The sequence below is a fragment of the Pogona vitticeps genome, chromosome 12 (assembly GCF_051106095.1).
Source record: "Pogona vitticeps strain Pit_001003342236 chromosome 12, PviZW2.1, whole genome shotgun sequence".
NCBI lineage: Eukaryota > Metazoa > Chordata > Lepidosauria > Squamata > Agamidae > Pogona > Pogona vitticeps.
In genome coordinates this window covers 331,987-346,990 of record NC_135794.1, presented here as the reverse complement: position 1 = coordinate 346,990, position 15,004 = coordinate 331,987, and the positions used below count along the sequence as shown (strand labels likewise).

The following is a 15,004-nucleotide window of genomic DNA, read 5'->3' as shown; positions in this document are numbered from 1 at the left end:
TTTTCCCTCCCGTTCTGACGACTCGTAGGGGAAGAAGGGGGAAGTTTTCCTGTGAAAAGTGGAGCTGAAGATGCATTCCTGAGCTGGTCAATTTGACCAGTGTGTAGGATCCAGAAAAGCTTCTGCTCGCCTCCCCTTGTCTAGAATGGCGCTCTGATCTGAGTGTCAAAGTGCTTCCCTGCAGCGTTACAGAGACGGATGGGCTGCAGTCCGGTCTGGAGGGCGCACAGACCTCCGCCAGAGGGCAGAGCAGAATAGCTGGAGGCAGCGGAACAGCTGGAGACAAGCGACGGCGGCCCTTCCTGCCCAGGAGGTGAGCGTTTCCCATCAGAGGACGAGCCCCTGCATTTCTTTGGCCTCCTCTACCAGGCGCTTGGCCGGCCGGCCGGGGAGAGCCATGCCTAGAACCCGCTTGGAAAGGATTCTGCAGTTACAGTAGCCCATGGCAGGCTCTGAACGGGGAGGGGGGGCATGCAGGTTTGTCGGGGAACCTCCTCGCTCCCACCCAACAGGCACAGCCCACCATTTATTCCTACCGCCTGCCTCCTGTTCTTGAGCCACCCGTCCATCAGAAGGCCTGTTCCCTTATCCTGCAGCAGTGGCCAAGTGTCCCTCGGAGACTTTTATCAAAAGCCCAAAGGCTTACGTGGCAATCCAAGCCATCGTTTTCCTGCCCTACGTAGGCTGTGGCTGCCCCCACCTCCTGCCCTGAAGTCTTTTGACGATGGAGACCATTGGCGACCGATCATCAGCGAGTGGTCCTCCACCTGCCTGTGTGGCTCCTTTGGGGCCAAGCCCCCTATGAGGCTGGCAGAGTGAGTCCCTCTCTCCCTCCTTCCTGGCCTTGTGGGGCTGCATCTCCCAGCATTCCTCAGGGCTGGCTGGGAACGCTGGGGGTTGCAGTCCATCTGCAACTGGGCGACCCGCCCCCCACCCCTTTGCCCCGGCCTGCATCGGGGGGGGGGTCTCACCAGTTACAGGAAGAGTAATGAATGGCCTTCAGCAATTAGGCAAGAAACGAGAGATGTGCAACTTGACCTAGTTTAAAAAAAAAGGTACAACATGTGCTGTTGCCTTATTATAAATTCATCATCATCCTTTAAATTTTTTGGTGAAAGAGCTGTGGAAAGGATCTGGAAGAGGTTTCTGTTTGATTCCAGTTGGGAATGAGCCAGGAGGATGTCAGGCTGCAGAACAGACGGTTCCTGCCACGGAACAGAGCCACCCCGTCCACCTCTCGGGGCCGTGACCAGCTTGAGTTGAGGTAAGAGCCCGTTTCCTAACAGGGAAGTGGAAATCGATCTTGTTGATAAGACACTGACGTGTACAGTAATGTAATAGCATCATCGTTCATGGACTGAAAAAAAAAAACTTCCCTGTTTTTATTTCTTTGGCTTCGTTTGGCATCTAGACCTTAAAGCTTTTTCAAAATACCTTTTCCTGTGTTATCTGGCACCTTTCAAAAATAGCTGAAATCAGGCCAGAGGGAGTTTGTGGAGGAGTGAAATGTTATCAGGGTGATATTAGGGCAGTGGGAGAGGCCTTAAAGGCTTCCGATCTGTTTATCTTCACACTTCTCAGAGCAGAGCCGTGACAGGGGCTGGTAGGTAGGTACAGTAGGTAGGTAGGAAAGAAGGAAAGGGCCCTCTGAGAGAGAGAGAGAGCAGGGAGGGGAGGTCAAGAGAAGGGCCCAGCAGGCACTGGGCAGAGACGGCCAGAATCTCTCCAGGGATAAAACAGAGCAGCAAAGGAGGCCTCTGACATCCATCTTCCGAGGAGATGGAGGGGGGAAAAGGGGGGGGGGTTTGGAGGAATCACAGTCCTAATGCCTAGCAAGAGGCAGAGAAGCAAAGGATAAAAGGCGTTTGTGTATCTCTCCTTTGGCCTCTGCGCATTTCTTCTTCCCAGCTTTGAAACATGCGATGAAACTCTAGACAAGAGAGAAGAATCTTCCTTGCTTTTCTAATGGTCAGCCAGGGTTGAGAGGCTGTACCTGACCCTGGAGGGGAAAGGTAGGAGCACTGGGGGGGGTGCATGGGTGTCCCCCACCCCACTCTGCTCTTTGAGGGTCCCTCTGCTCAGCAAAAAAAAAAAAGGTGGTGGTGTGGAGGGCTCTCGAGGCACTTTGACCCTCTTTGGGCAAAGGGTAAGCGGTCAAGGAATGGCACCGGATTTCCCCTCTGCCTGGCCTTTTCCCCGAGGCTTGGTGTTTTTAGGGGCCTCGGGTCCGGAGGTGTGCCATGGAAGGAGGGTGGGTGGGCACTAGACCCAGCTGCAGCCAGGCAAAGGCCTCAGGGGGCCAACTGGGCCGGGGGGGGGGCTTTTCCCTCCTGAGGGCTGTGGAAGTTGGCTGCTTCCCCTCCGGGCCTTCTGTGGAGTCCGATCACTGCTCGGCGCCCTCAACCCAGCGACAGAACCGCCTCAGGGGTGCGCCCGTCAAAGCAGCGAGGGATTGTGAGGGGTGTGTGTGTGTGTCTTGCCGCAACGTAGAAGTGAACACACGTTTTGTCCTGGGTAAGCTTCTGCCCATGAAAAGGCATGGGTTTCTAAGGGGTCCCCCGAGAGGGCCAGACCTGGCTGCCTCCCAGGCCCCTTTCCTCAGGGGCCAGCAACCACTGCAGGGGGTTAGGGTAAAACCCTTGGGAAAGGGGGCCAGCTTGTCTCCCCCCACCCCAGTTGTGGCTCTTTAAGCAGAAGGCACCAGGGAATAATGGCAGTTGCTCTGGTAAAACGGAGGATGGGGGAATGGCTCTGGCCCAATGCCCAGCCCTGACAGACCAAGAGATCTTGAGGGGGTCTTAAGGATTGCGCTTCATGCCTTGCATAAGTTCACCCAGGTCCCTCCTTAGAAGGGCAGCTAATCAGAACCTGAGATACTGGGAGAGCCGTAAACAGGGTCTGCATCTCCCCCCCCCAACCCGCCTCTCCCAGGCTCTCTGGGCCGTTCATAAAATGGCCTTAAAACTGCCTAATACACGGATCTCTAGCATGTTTAAGCAGAAATAGAACTGGAAGGGGAATTAAGCACGGCTGCAGCCAGGCCGGGGGTGATAAAGGCACCCCTAAAAAAAATCTAAAAGCCTGGGAGCCTCCAAAAGGCTTCAGCAAATGAACCTGCATGCCCTTCGGGGCCAAGGGAGCCTCTGGGCATCTGTGTGTGTATTCTTCAGATGTGCCTCTCTCCCCCCCAAAAAGGCTCTGTCTCTAAAGGGGGGGGGGTCTCCTGAAGTTCTCCTATGCACATGTTGCCTCCCCTCCTGAAACCCTGGGTAGCTGCACAGCTAAGACACAAGAAGTAAAAAAAAAAAAATTAAAATAGCATTAAGCCCATGAAGCCATTACGACACACCTAAAATTATTTAGAAGCATCTTCTTTAAAACACAAATGATAACTTCCATTTTAAAAAACAACCTGAAAGAAAACCAGCACCTGCACGCTGTCCCCTGCCCAAAGGCTTGGCTGGAGGAAACAGGGGAAAGATGTGGGGGGGGGGGCTGCCTTGGCCTCCCTCAAGAGAGACCCAAAACCAGGAGGACTCTTTGCCCCCCTCCAAGGTCTTCTGGGGGAGGGCGGCTCCCTCCCCCCCCCAGCTGCCCCGCAGCAAAGTTGGCGAATCCCCAGCCCTTCGAATCGGGCCCTTCCTGGCCTCCTCTCCAAGGGCCGCCCCACCGCCAGTAGTAGTCCAGGCGGGAGGCTGGGCCAGGCCCTCGAGGGAGCTTCCAAGGGGGAGCCTGGGCCTCGGGAGGGCAGCAGCCAAGCCCTCAGGGCCCGCTCTGGTCCCCTGGGGACCCTCCGGAGCAGGCCAGGGCCCGCCAGAGGGGAAGGGGCCTGGCGGGTCGGGGGGGGAGGAGTGGGGGCTTGGGGGCGCCTCTCCTGGGGGCGCAAGGTCGCCGGGGGGGGGGGTCTCTGGCCGGAGGGGCCGCGCCTCCGGAGGGCGCCTTCTTACCCCAGCCCGGCCCCTCCCTCGCGGGGTAGGCTGCTCCTGAACGCGGAGGTTCTGCCCGGCCCGACGGCTCCCTTCCTTCCTTCCTTCCTTCCTGCGCTCTGGGGCGGCCTCGGGGAAAAGGGGCGCCCGCGAGCGGATCGGAGGCGGCCAACGGGGGGGGGGGGGCTCGCGCGGGAAGGGAGCGTCCCCGGCCCGGTTCGGCCCAGCCCAGCCCAGCCGCGCCGCACCAAGGAGCCCCGCGCCCAGCCGGCCAGCGGGCGAGTGCGGCTGCTCGGGCCGCCGGACCCCGGCCCTGCCTTGCCCTTTGGGAGGGCGGGGGGGGGTCCCTCTCTCCTCTTCCCCCTGATGTCCCTGCGCGGCCCGAAGGGGGAGGGGAGGGGAGGGGAGGGGCGGCCGGAGGAGGAGGAAGAGAAAGGGGAGGGGGGCCCCCGAAGGGAAAGGACGGGGGGAGGGGAGGGGAGGTGGGGGAGGGGCTGGCCGGCGGGGTCCGAGGGCCAGGGAGCGGCCATTCGGCCTCTGGACGGAGGGAAGGAAGGAGGGAGGGAGGGGAGCGCGGCGAGGCCGGCCAGCCAGCCAGCCAGCGAGCGAGCGATGCCCCAGCGGGCCCGCGGCTGAATGGCGCCCCGTCGGACCGCGCTGCCCGCCGCCCTCGTCCTGCTCCTCTTCTTGGCCGCCCCAGGTGAGTCGCCGCCGCCGCCGCCGCCCCGTCGTGGTCCCGGGCTCGCCTCCCGTCCCTCCTTCCCTCCGTCCGTCCCTCCCTCCTGGCACCGGCCCAGAGGAGGAGGAGGCGGCGCCCCGCTTGCCGGCCGGCCGGCCCGCCTCTCCCCTCCCTCCCTGCCTGCCTTCCTTCCCCGGCCCGCCTCGGCCCCTCGTGGAGCCGGCCGGCCGGCGCCCGGTGCGCCACCTTCCCTCGGCGGAACTTGGCCGGGAAGGGGAGAAAGAAGGGGAAGCGGGGCCCCCTCCCTCCCTGCCTCCCTCCCTCCGGAGCGGCGCCCTCGCCCGCTCCTCTTCCTCGCCTCCCGGCCGCGTCCGGCTCCCGCGAGGGGGTGAGCTGCGCGCTTCGCCGGAGGCCCTTCGTCGCCCCTCTTTCTCCCCCCCCGACCCCCCCACCCGTGGGCGCCGCTTTCCCGGGGAGGCGAGGAGGCGGCGGCGGCCCAGGCCGTGAGCGGGACCCGGGGAGAGAGGCCGCCCCCTCCGGGCCCCCTTGGCCGCTGGACGGCGCGGCTGCCCGCCTCGGACCGGCTCGCCCAGGCGCTTTCCCGGGGGGGGGGGAGGTGGGGGGGAGCCGAGCGGGAGGGCGGCGGGAGGGCCTCTCCGGGCAGGGCAGCCGGGGGCCGCCTCCGGGGGGGGGGGCGAAGGGCGAAGGAGGCGCGAGCGGGGGGGGGCTCCCGGTTCTCGGCGCGCCTGGCCGGTCCCGAGCCGCGAGGGCTGCTGCCTCCCCCCGCTGCCCCCCCCGCTCCCAGCCCCACTCGGAAACCGGGGGAGGGGGTGGGGTGAGAAACCTTTCGGGCCCCCCCCGTCTGTGTAAACCCCCCCCCCAAGATTGGTGGGCGAGCCTTCTGTGCTCCAGGAGGCGGGGCTTGCCTCGAGGTGGGCGGTGGGCCAGGAAGCCCCGGCCTCCCTCCCTCCCTCCTTCCCTCAGGTTCGGGCGGGGGGGGGGCCGCTGACCTCCGGTGGCCCCGCCGTGGCCTCCCCCCCCCCAGGCCGGAGGGAGCGGAGCGGTGATATTTTTTCAACAAAGGGATGAAGCGGATCCGTTTCCCCAAAACAGAAGCAACAGAATCCCCCCCCCCTTTGAGTCGGGGGGGGGAAGAAGGTTCTCCTCCTTGGGTGGACCATTTAGGGCCCCCACATGTCAGGCCCCTCGACTGCCCCCTCCCCCCCCCCCAGGCTCAGCTCCTCTTTGAGTGGGAATGAGGCAACAGGCGACTCTCCAGAGGTCCCCGGACTCCCCACCCCCATCATCCCCACCCCCATCATCCCCACCCCCATTGCCTCCTGGGAGTGGCCACAGCCCTATAACCTCTGGAGGTCCCTTCTTGGCCCACCAGCCCCTTCCAGAAGACACACAAACCAGAAGGTGGAAGGGCTACGAGGGTGGGTGTGCGTGTGCATATTTTGCATTGATGTGGACACTTAAATGCTACAACTAGTCTTGGAGGCTTATTTCATAATAAAAAGATTTATTTTAGGGTGATTCCGTGGGGGGGGGAATCTAAGGGGTGACATTTTCTTTCGTTTAGATGGGTGTGGGCAAGGAGACATGGCGCCCTGTCTAGCGCTGTAGGCCACTCGCTCGCGCAGCTTCTGTGTGTACCCAGCTCCTGATCTCCCCCTCTCTATCCCCTTTGGTCTCCTCCTTTCTCAGGAACACGGTGCTTTAGCGAACTGTTTTTTGTGAAAGAGCCTCAGGATGTGACCGTGGCTCGCAAGGAGGCCGTGGTTCTCGACTGCCAGGCCCGGGGAGAAGGCTCCATCACCGTCACGTGGCTCAAAAATGGGGCGAAGGTCCCTGAGAACGAGCGGATCTACACCTTGTCCAACGGTTCTTTGTACATCAGCGAGATGGAGGGGAAGCGAGGGGAAGCTCAGCCGGACGAAGGGGCCTACCAATGCCTGGCCATGAACAAGTACGGCGCCATCCTCAGCCAGAAGGCCCATCTCACCTTAGCCAGTAAGTGGATCGCCCTCCTCCCTGGACAGCCCCCCCCCACAGGGCAGGTGCGCCTTGCTGTGTTTTGGGGCTGGATGAAACGGACGCCCTCCTGAGGGGCTTCCCGGGCAGCTTCCCTCTTGACCTGGTGGGTGCGTCCGGCCCGGCAGGTGTTGATTGTGGAGCTTCCACGGCACGCTGCTGGGGTTCGCTAGGGCTAGCCTGCCCTAATAGCACACCTGCAGCAATCTACGTAAAACAGCCCTCCACCGGCAATGGAGGATGATGCCCATCAGTCATGGCCACCACCGGTATCAGGGCTGTTCGGCATAATGAACAGGTTGGAGGCGGTGGTGTTGAAGCCAAGCACCTAGCTTGACTTTTTTTAAAAAATTGGTCATATGGGTAATAAAGTTGCCTTTGCCTGGCTCAGATCCTTCTGGTTCTTCTGGGACAGGATTGTGGGTTCTGATAGCCCGTAAGCGGGGGCGGGGGGGGGGCAGGCAGAGAGATGTCTTTCCTCACCCCTCTTGGAGTTATCTCTGGCTGTCTCCCACCCAAGTATGAATCAGGCAAAATCACATGCAGTTTGGGTACCGTGAGGGTACAGTTGTTTTTAAAAATATACCGGAAGCATCCCTTTACCCAGCCTGGTGGACTGGACAGAGTGATGGTCTAGGACTCTGGAGAACAAGGTTTGAATCCCCACTCGGTGATGGAAACTCTCTGGCCGGGTGGAACGAGTGGAACCACTTCTCAAATCTCTTACTTGTCTTGAAAGCCCGGTTAGGTTCTGTCTCTGTAAGTTGGTTTCGGCTTGAAGGCACATAACAGTCACCTTCCAGTAACATATAGGGATAAAACGCTTCCTTTCCAGTGCAATATACTTCCCTATTTTGTGAATATGCTGGTTTTTAGGGCTGGTGAAGCCCATTGTTGCTACCTCTGGCCTCAAAGAATAATTTGTTTGCTAAAGGGCTCTTGAAACTGTTCCTGAACAGAGAATTTGGTGGGTATTAAAACCAATCTGGTACCCTCTCAAAAGACTTCAGAAGCAGCAAAATCATCTTCAAAGTAAACCGCACTCTCCGCCAGCCACTCCCCATCCAGTGGGGCTGAATGCCGAGAATATCCCTGTATTTCCCAGCCATGTCCTCGTTTCCTATTGCACATGTGTTGCCGTTTTTGGGCAGGTCTCTGTGGCCTCCGGGAGATGCTGGTGGCCGGAAGGTTCCCCTGCCATGCGCACTTTGCAGAAGCCTCCCGTCCTCCGTTCTTCAGGTCGGAATGTATTTTGAGCAGTACGGTGGAATAAAAGAAGAGACTCCAAACACGGGGGGGGGGGGAGGAGTGTCTCAAGGCATTGTCCGTTATTTGGATTTTCTTGAACTATTCCTCTCTACAGAAATTCCCCAAGAGATGACTCCTGCGAATCTGAGGGAGCAAAAGGCTTCTGGCACGTAAAAGACTTAGAAGTTTTATCTGCCACTGAGGCTGCGAGGAGTCTGCAAACATGTCTGAAGTTCTCCTGGCTCCTTCTGGTTTGTGGGCAGGGGGGGTGGTCTACCTAAAACCTGCCTGTTTCTTCTGCAGTGGGTGCAGCCCACAGACTCTTTCGTCCAAACGTGTTGATTTTTGAAGGGGCTGGCTCCGTCTGTTTCAGCAGAAACTTTAGTGTGGTTTCACCCTGAAGGACAAAAGGTTTATTTCAGGGCAAGCTTTTGTGAATTACACACCACTTCCTTCCTGCCTCTGAGGGAGCAGAGTGGGCGATAATCCATTAGAGCTCAGATTAAAATCAATTTCTTAGTTTTCAAGGTCCTGCAGGACCACTTCTGTCTTTGTCCGATTTTCTGACACAAGATAGTTTTTTTCCTTTTTTCTCTGTCCTCTTGAAAATATATTCCAACGTTAGCCATTCCCTGATCTCTTTCGTGTGTCCAAGAGTAAGTGGGGCAGGCGTTGAATTCCACAACTCGGAAACCTTCAGGGAAGGTGGAGGGCTTCCCTGCATTTTGTGCTGCAGGGACATTTTTTAGCCAGTTTATAGCTCTGAAGAAAGAAGTGACTTTCTTTGTGGTGGAGCTGAAACTATATATACTAAGCAGGTGGAGCGTGAGCTTTTCTTTGCATTTCTTTTCTTTTCTTCCTTTGGAAAGGCCAAAAAAAAAAAAAAGACTGCCTCTCAGTCACTGACAGCGGGGGGGGGGGGAAGAGGCCGGGGCTGTAAACGTGCCCCCACCCCTCCCGTTTCCTCTTCTTGCTCCAGTCCTTCAGCACCTTGTCCTTTATCTTTGTTTCCACCACCACCACCACCACCCCAAATAAAGTGCAACCGCTGGCCTGGCTGGATGCTCCATTTAGAAATCTAAAACTTTAATCTCTGTGTTGAGATTGGAGAGCGGCTTTTGGGTCTTGGTTTCTGAAAAGTTAGAGACCGGGAGCCGAGGAGGAGGAGGAGGCGGAGGGCTGCACTCAAGGCAGGCATCCCATTATTCATGTGCAAATTAAGAATTCACAGGGTTAAAAGGTTAGAAACTGGCCAGGGTGAGGCTTACCCTTGTGATAAAGAGCAGATGACCCTCATTCATGGGCCCAAGCTTTCATGTGGGCTCTGAGGCAAAGTTAGTGATTGTCCTGAATTGTTTTTGAGGAATGCAGGGATCCCAGACCCTTCCTGCCTCCTCCTCCTCCTCCAGAGCGGCAGCAGCAGCAGCAGCAGCCTTATCTCGCCCACCCATCGGAGGAGGAGGAGGAGGAGGAGGAGGAGGAGGAGGAGGCCAGGCCAGGCCAGGCCAGGGCAGCCGGGATGGGGAGAAGGTCCTCCCGAGAGCCCCTCTCTCCTCCCCCCCCGCCCCTGCCAGGGCTTCCTTTCCTGTTGTTGTTCATCCATGCACAAAAGAATTCCACTCCCGCCTGCTCTGTTCTTCTTCTTCCTTCCAGCATCTTTTCCTGCTGCTTCTCTTCTTTCCTCCCCTTTCCCTTTTCTTTTCTTTCCTCCCAAGTGATGATGCCTTAGAGATAAGGTGTCTGTTAGGTGAAAACAAGGAATGGGGAAGGAAGTGGCGGGGGGGGGTCACACACACAGATGTCTGCTGTTGCTTCTAACCTATTAGGGTTAATTTAAGTGAGGGGGGGCAGAGCCCAAAGAGGGGGGGGGTTGGAGGAGGTGTCTTCCTGCCCCATGGTCTCTTTGTGAGGCACCATGTGGGGGTAAAATGCTAATATCCGAAGATTTAAACGGCTTATTTGAAGTTCGGCCTGGAGCTTGCTTTTTGACTAACAGGATTCAAAGTTGCTAGAGTATTAGATTTGTTTTGTGTTAAGGCTTTTTCGGCAAAGGACCGCGAGGCAGGGGTAGTGGCGCAGAGAGCCCCACCCTCTAGCACTTAAGCTTTGTAAGGTTAAGAACATTCAGCATGGAAAGATGGGGGCAATCCCTCTGGAATTCTTTCCTTTTTAGAAGCAGCTAGCCTTTGGATAAAGGGGAATTTGCAACCCTCCCTGCAGGAGGAGGACCAGGGGGAATTGTTTCCGAAATTAATAAAATGAGGCAAATGGAAGGACTTGAGGAATTTTTCCACTGGCTGACGTGTAGAGATAAATGTTAGGGAAGCTGCTTGGAAAACTTTCTGGAGAGCTCCTTTTTCACTGATTCTTACAAAGGGGGGGGGGGGAAACAACGCAGGAAAAAACAAGCAACGCCACTGCTACCTTTTCCAAAATAATGTCCTGTGGCCCTTACACTGAGCAGAAATGAGAAGAGGCAATACCTTTATTAGACCAATAATAATAAACTGCTGGCTTTCGACCTCGCCTCCTCATTGTCAGGTTGGCCACCAAGATGTAGACGGCGGAGGGTGCAGGAGGGAAAGGGAAGGAAAGGTGCACCTTCATGTCCAGGTGGTAGCTGAGGCGTTCTTCGTTTGGGTGCTGCTGCTGCAAGAGGCGGAGGGTGTCCCTTGGAGCACGCTGGCTGTTGCTGGCACAGCCCCAGTGGCCCCGGAGTTCTCACAGGAGGAAGCCCCAAGCGGTTTTGTGGCCTGCCGGGGGGGGGGCTGGCGTTTCTGCTGGGGAGGCGCAGACGGAGGGAGGCGTTGCTTTGCGGCAGGAGGCTGGGAGCCTCTCGGGTGCTGGAAGGCTCTTCTGCTGGAGCTGCTCAAGAGGAGGACCTCAAGCTGGTGCACCAGGAAGCCCCCCACCCCCACCCCACCCCCACCCCCACCCCGGTTGCCCCTTCCACAGGAATGCAAACCTTTGCTTCCTGTTTTTCCTTAAAAGCCCATTTGGCAAATTGGTTGCTGGAAACCTTTTTCTCTCCCCGTTTTGGGGTGGCGGGTTTGCCTTTTCAGAGAACAGCAGGAAAGGGATTGTGGGCGCTTGGGTTTTAATGCAAACCCTAAACCATTCACAGGGTTGCAGGGAAGTGAAAAAGGTGTGCGATGCGCAGTCTGTTAGGGAACGGTGTGCTTCCCTACCTCCGGATGCAAACCTGGGCAAATGGGAAGCAGCAATGGGGTGTCTTTTCTTTCTGCTCAGGTCCCATCCTTCTCCCACCTCAACGGGGGGGGGGAGGGCTCCTCTCCTGTCCCAAGTGTGAGCTGGCGAGGGGGCTTCCTTCCACCGTGGTGTGTGTGTGTGTGTGTGTGTGTTGCCAGGCCCCCTCCCCTCCTTTGTTTCCTCACCGCCCTGGTCCAAAGGGCAGTGGGGTGGGGTGGGGGAGAGCTGCTTTGGTCAGCTAGCCCGGAAGAATAGAAGGGGGACCTGAGCGGGCGCCCCCCCGCCCCCCCCTCCGTCCTGGGCCTTGTTTGCACCTTCTCCTCAATTGAACAGCTGGGCCCTTCGTGGGGGGGGGAGGAAGGGGCAGAACAATGAAGGCGATGACAAAAGGGGGCTTCTGGAGGCAACTTTGAAACTGTTGCTGGGCTTCATTCAGAGACCCCCCCCCCACCGTGCCCCCACCCCAGCGAGCGAGCAGATTAAAAGCCACCGCTTGCCTGCCTGCCTGCCTGCCTGCCTGCAGAAGTGGAGGGGAGAAGGGGGTCGCCAGGCGGCTTCAGGTGGGCCTGGGTCCCTCCCAGGGGATCCATTGAGGCAGGGGGGGGCTTCCAGGTTTTATTAGTGGTCCTCACCACCTCAGTGAAAAACTAACAGGTAAACCCGGCCACCCCCTTTTCTTTCTCCTTTTTTGTCGGCTGCTGCTCCCCTGCTGCGGTTGCTCTGCTCCAGAGGGGCCGACTTTAGAGAAGGGAGAAGAAGAAGCCAAGGCTCTCTCCCCCCCCCCCCCCGTCTTGAACCCTCCAGCTGATCCTTGGGCATTTCGGGCAGGCAAAGTGAGACCCCTCCCTTCCCCACACTGGGCAGGTCCCCTTACACTCCCCACAGCCTATCCCTGGCCCTTGTTTGGGGCCTGCGTGAACACACACACGCACATACACACACACACGCACATACACACACACACACCCCTCTGGAGTAGGAAGCAAAAGGGGGGGGGGAGAGAGGATGATAAGTTGATAAAGGACTCACAGCTGCTCATACAAAGGAGAAGAAATGTGGTTAAATGATTAGAGAAGATCCGGGGTTGGTGGCCGGGGCGAGGGGGGGGGGAATCCTCTGTGCTCGAATCGAATTTGCTCTTTTGGAGCACAGCTTTTGTGGAGGGGTGTGCGTTCGAGTGTGCACACGCAGAATAATAGGGAACACGATGGCGTTCTGTCTTTGGGCCAAGAGCGACTGTTTGCACTTCCCCCATCTCTGGAGGAGCCGCTCCTCCGGGAGACCGTCCAGTGTCCGAATTCCTCGTGAAGGCACCTTGTGAAATGAATCGGGGTTTGGGTGACTTTTAAAGCCCCCCCCCTCCCCAGTTGCTTTCTCTTTGAGAGAGTGTCGTCCTGGCATGAACACTAGGCTGGATCGGATGAGTGGCGTGGTGACCTCCGGGTCTTCTGGCCAATTGGGATGGGGTTTAAATGTATATAACTAATTAACTAATTAATTAAATTTAAACCATCCTGTGCCATCAGGTTGATTCTGACTTATGACGACCCTTTTCCAGAGTTTCCCAGCACTCAGAAGTGGTTTCTTGTTGGGGGGGGGAGGGCATCCTGAGACTGGGGGGGGGGGGCTGGCCCAAGGCCACCCAGGCTGGCTCTTCTCTCTGGGGGCAACACAGTGGGCTTTGATCACACCCCCAACCTCTGGCCTGTCAGCCTAGATTTAGATAGCGGTTTTATTGTTTTAATCTTGGATGACAGTCTTAATTCTAGTTCTGTGCTCCCATTTTTGTGCCTGAGGAAGCCGTGGAAGGCGAGGAGGTCAGCTGCTCCCCCCCTCCCTCCCGCATCCTGTCCGCCCACTGTGGGCAGAAAGAGGACACCACCAGTGGCACTGGGGCAGGGTGGTGCCACGAGGAGCAGAGGTGGGTGAGACGCCAGTCGCCTGGCCGAAGTGTCCAGCCGATCAGCCTGGCCAAGACGTTTCTTCCTCCTCCTCCGTCTGGTGCGTTGCGTGGTGGTGGTGGTGGTGGTTGGAGCAGAGAGGACCTCCCATCTCCCCCCCCCCCCACACACACAGTGCTGCTCTTGAGTCTGACTCCCTCTCCTGAATGGACAGAGACACCCTGGGGCCCCAATTCATCTGCCTGCCTGCCTGCTGTGTTTCAGAGCACGCCGTGTGGGCCACCTCTCCGTGTGTCCCAGGATGCTGGCCCCTGGTCTCAGCGTGGGGGCCCAGAAATGGCACCTCCTGGGCACCGTTTCCGTGGTTGGTCGCAGTAACACAGGTGCCGGTGGGCAGGGCGTCTTCCTACAGAAACGGGAGGGTCAAGGAGAGAGGGGAGGCCTTAGACAAAATCTCCCGTCTCCGGGACCAGCAGAGGCGTGCGAGCTGTTCTTCCTGAGAACTCTTTAAGGCGGGGTCCCCAACCCCTCAGTCCATGACCCGGCGGCGGCGGCCCACAGCCTAAGCAGGACCGGGCCACAGATACAGATCTCCTTCCCCCTCGGTGAGCGTGGTGCGTGCATGCCCACGAGTGCATGCCACACACCCCCAACTGGTCCCTGGTTAGGAAAAGGTTGGGGACCCCTGTTTTAAGGGGTCCAGGCAGAGAGCAAGAGGGGAAGGCTCAAAGCACCTGGGGAACATTTAGGGCCAAGCAGGGATGGGAAGCCTGTCTTCTCCACCTCCCTCCCTCCCTCCCTCCCGTTTCGGATGTTTTGCTTTCATAACCTCAAATCTATCATCATCAGCTCTTCTGGGGCAGATCAAGTGACTGATCGGTGGCCCACAGGAGTTCCTTTATAACAGCGCGGAACGCCCCAGGCCAGACCGAGGGCCGAATGCCTGCTTTGCAGAGAGACGCCTCTGAGTGGCCGTCGGACCCGTCAGACCCTCCTCGACACCCATGATTAAACCTGTCCTTGACATGTAGTAAATGGCTGGTAACTGGAAATATGTGTCAGGAGCGGAGGAGGCAGCCAGCGGTGATCCTTTTTTGCCTGAGGATGTGGCAGGGTGAAACCCGGTATCATGCAAGGCTCAAAAATTGTGTGTGTGTGCGTGTGCGCGCAGGTGTGCACGCCTCCCCGTCTCTTTTGGCTAAAGGAGCGCACGGCCCCCTTTCCAATCTCCATTTCTGCCCAACTGTCACCCAGAGAGGTGGAAACGTGTCTCTCCGTGAGATTCGGTGCAGACGGGGAACTGGGATTCCTCACTTTTGTCACGGCTAAACAGGCCATTTCCCTCCCCTTTGCTCCTCCAGCCAGATGTGAAGCAGGAAGGCTCTTCTCTGGCCTGGCAGGGTCTTCAGGCTTGCAGGCTGGGGGACCGCGGTGGGGTGGGGTGGGGTGGGTGTCTCTGCCATCAGCTGCTGCCTGATTCTTTTAAGCTGAAGATGTTTCAGGAGGGAGAGCTGTGTCTTGCTCTATGCTATGTTTTGCCTTGAAGGGAAGGAGAGGAAAAAGAAATGTGTATATTTCAGCTGACCAGGGCATCTTCTGTTGAGATGAGGATGGGGATGTGGGGTGTGTGTGTGTGTGCACCATTCACCTCTACCCACTTGTGCCAGGGAACACACCGCATGGGGTGGTATCCCTGGTGTGTAACGCAGCAGAAGGGGTGACTGGCTGGGGCCGGTTCCTGTCCAGACCTTCCTTGCTGGCTTCGGATCCCTCTGGATTGGTGAGTCTCGGGGTGATGAAGCCCCCCTTGGGTGGACAGCTGGGCAGGGGGCCTGCCGGGGTGCAAGTGCCTCCCTGGGCCGGTCCAAGCTGGAATCAGATCGCAGCCCCAGCGGTCAATGCAGAGTAAACAGGCAGCTTTGGAAAACAAGCCAGGCCGAGTCAGCCGTCACTGAGTTAAAAAGAGCAGGGCGCCATGACAGCTGACTCTCCGGTGGAAAAAA

General features: G+C 58.1%; 1 protein-coding gene and 1 long non-coding RNA gene across 2 annotated transcripts in view; one reads left to right on the top strand and one right to left on the bottom strand.

The window, feature by feature from the left end:
- Positions 1-1,070: 1,070 nt before the first annotated feature.
- LOC140702455 (uncharacterized) lies at positions 1,071-4,087 on the bottom strand. The gene is made up of 2 exons (XR_012081637.2): positions 3,948-4,087; positions 1,071-1,279 (listed from the first exon to the last, which is right to left on the bottom strand). It is a non-coding gene; the product is annotated as an uncharacterized LOC140702455 (long non-coding RNA).
- Positions 4,088-4,477: 390 nt separating this feature from the next.
- The window catches only part of PRTG (protogenin), a 47,489-nt gene continuing 36,962 nt past the window's right edge, over positions 4,478-15,004 (top strand). Inside the window, 2 exon segments of the mRNA XM_072982137.2 lie at positions 4,478-4,626; positions 6,316-6,621. Coding sequence (XP_072838238.2) covers positions 4,563-4,626; positions 6,316-6,621 — 370 coding nt within the window. The 5' untranslated portion in view covers positions 4,478-4,562.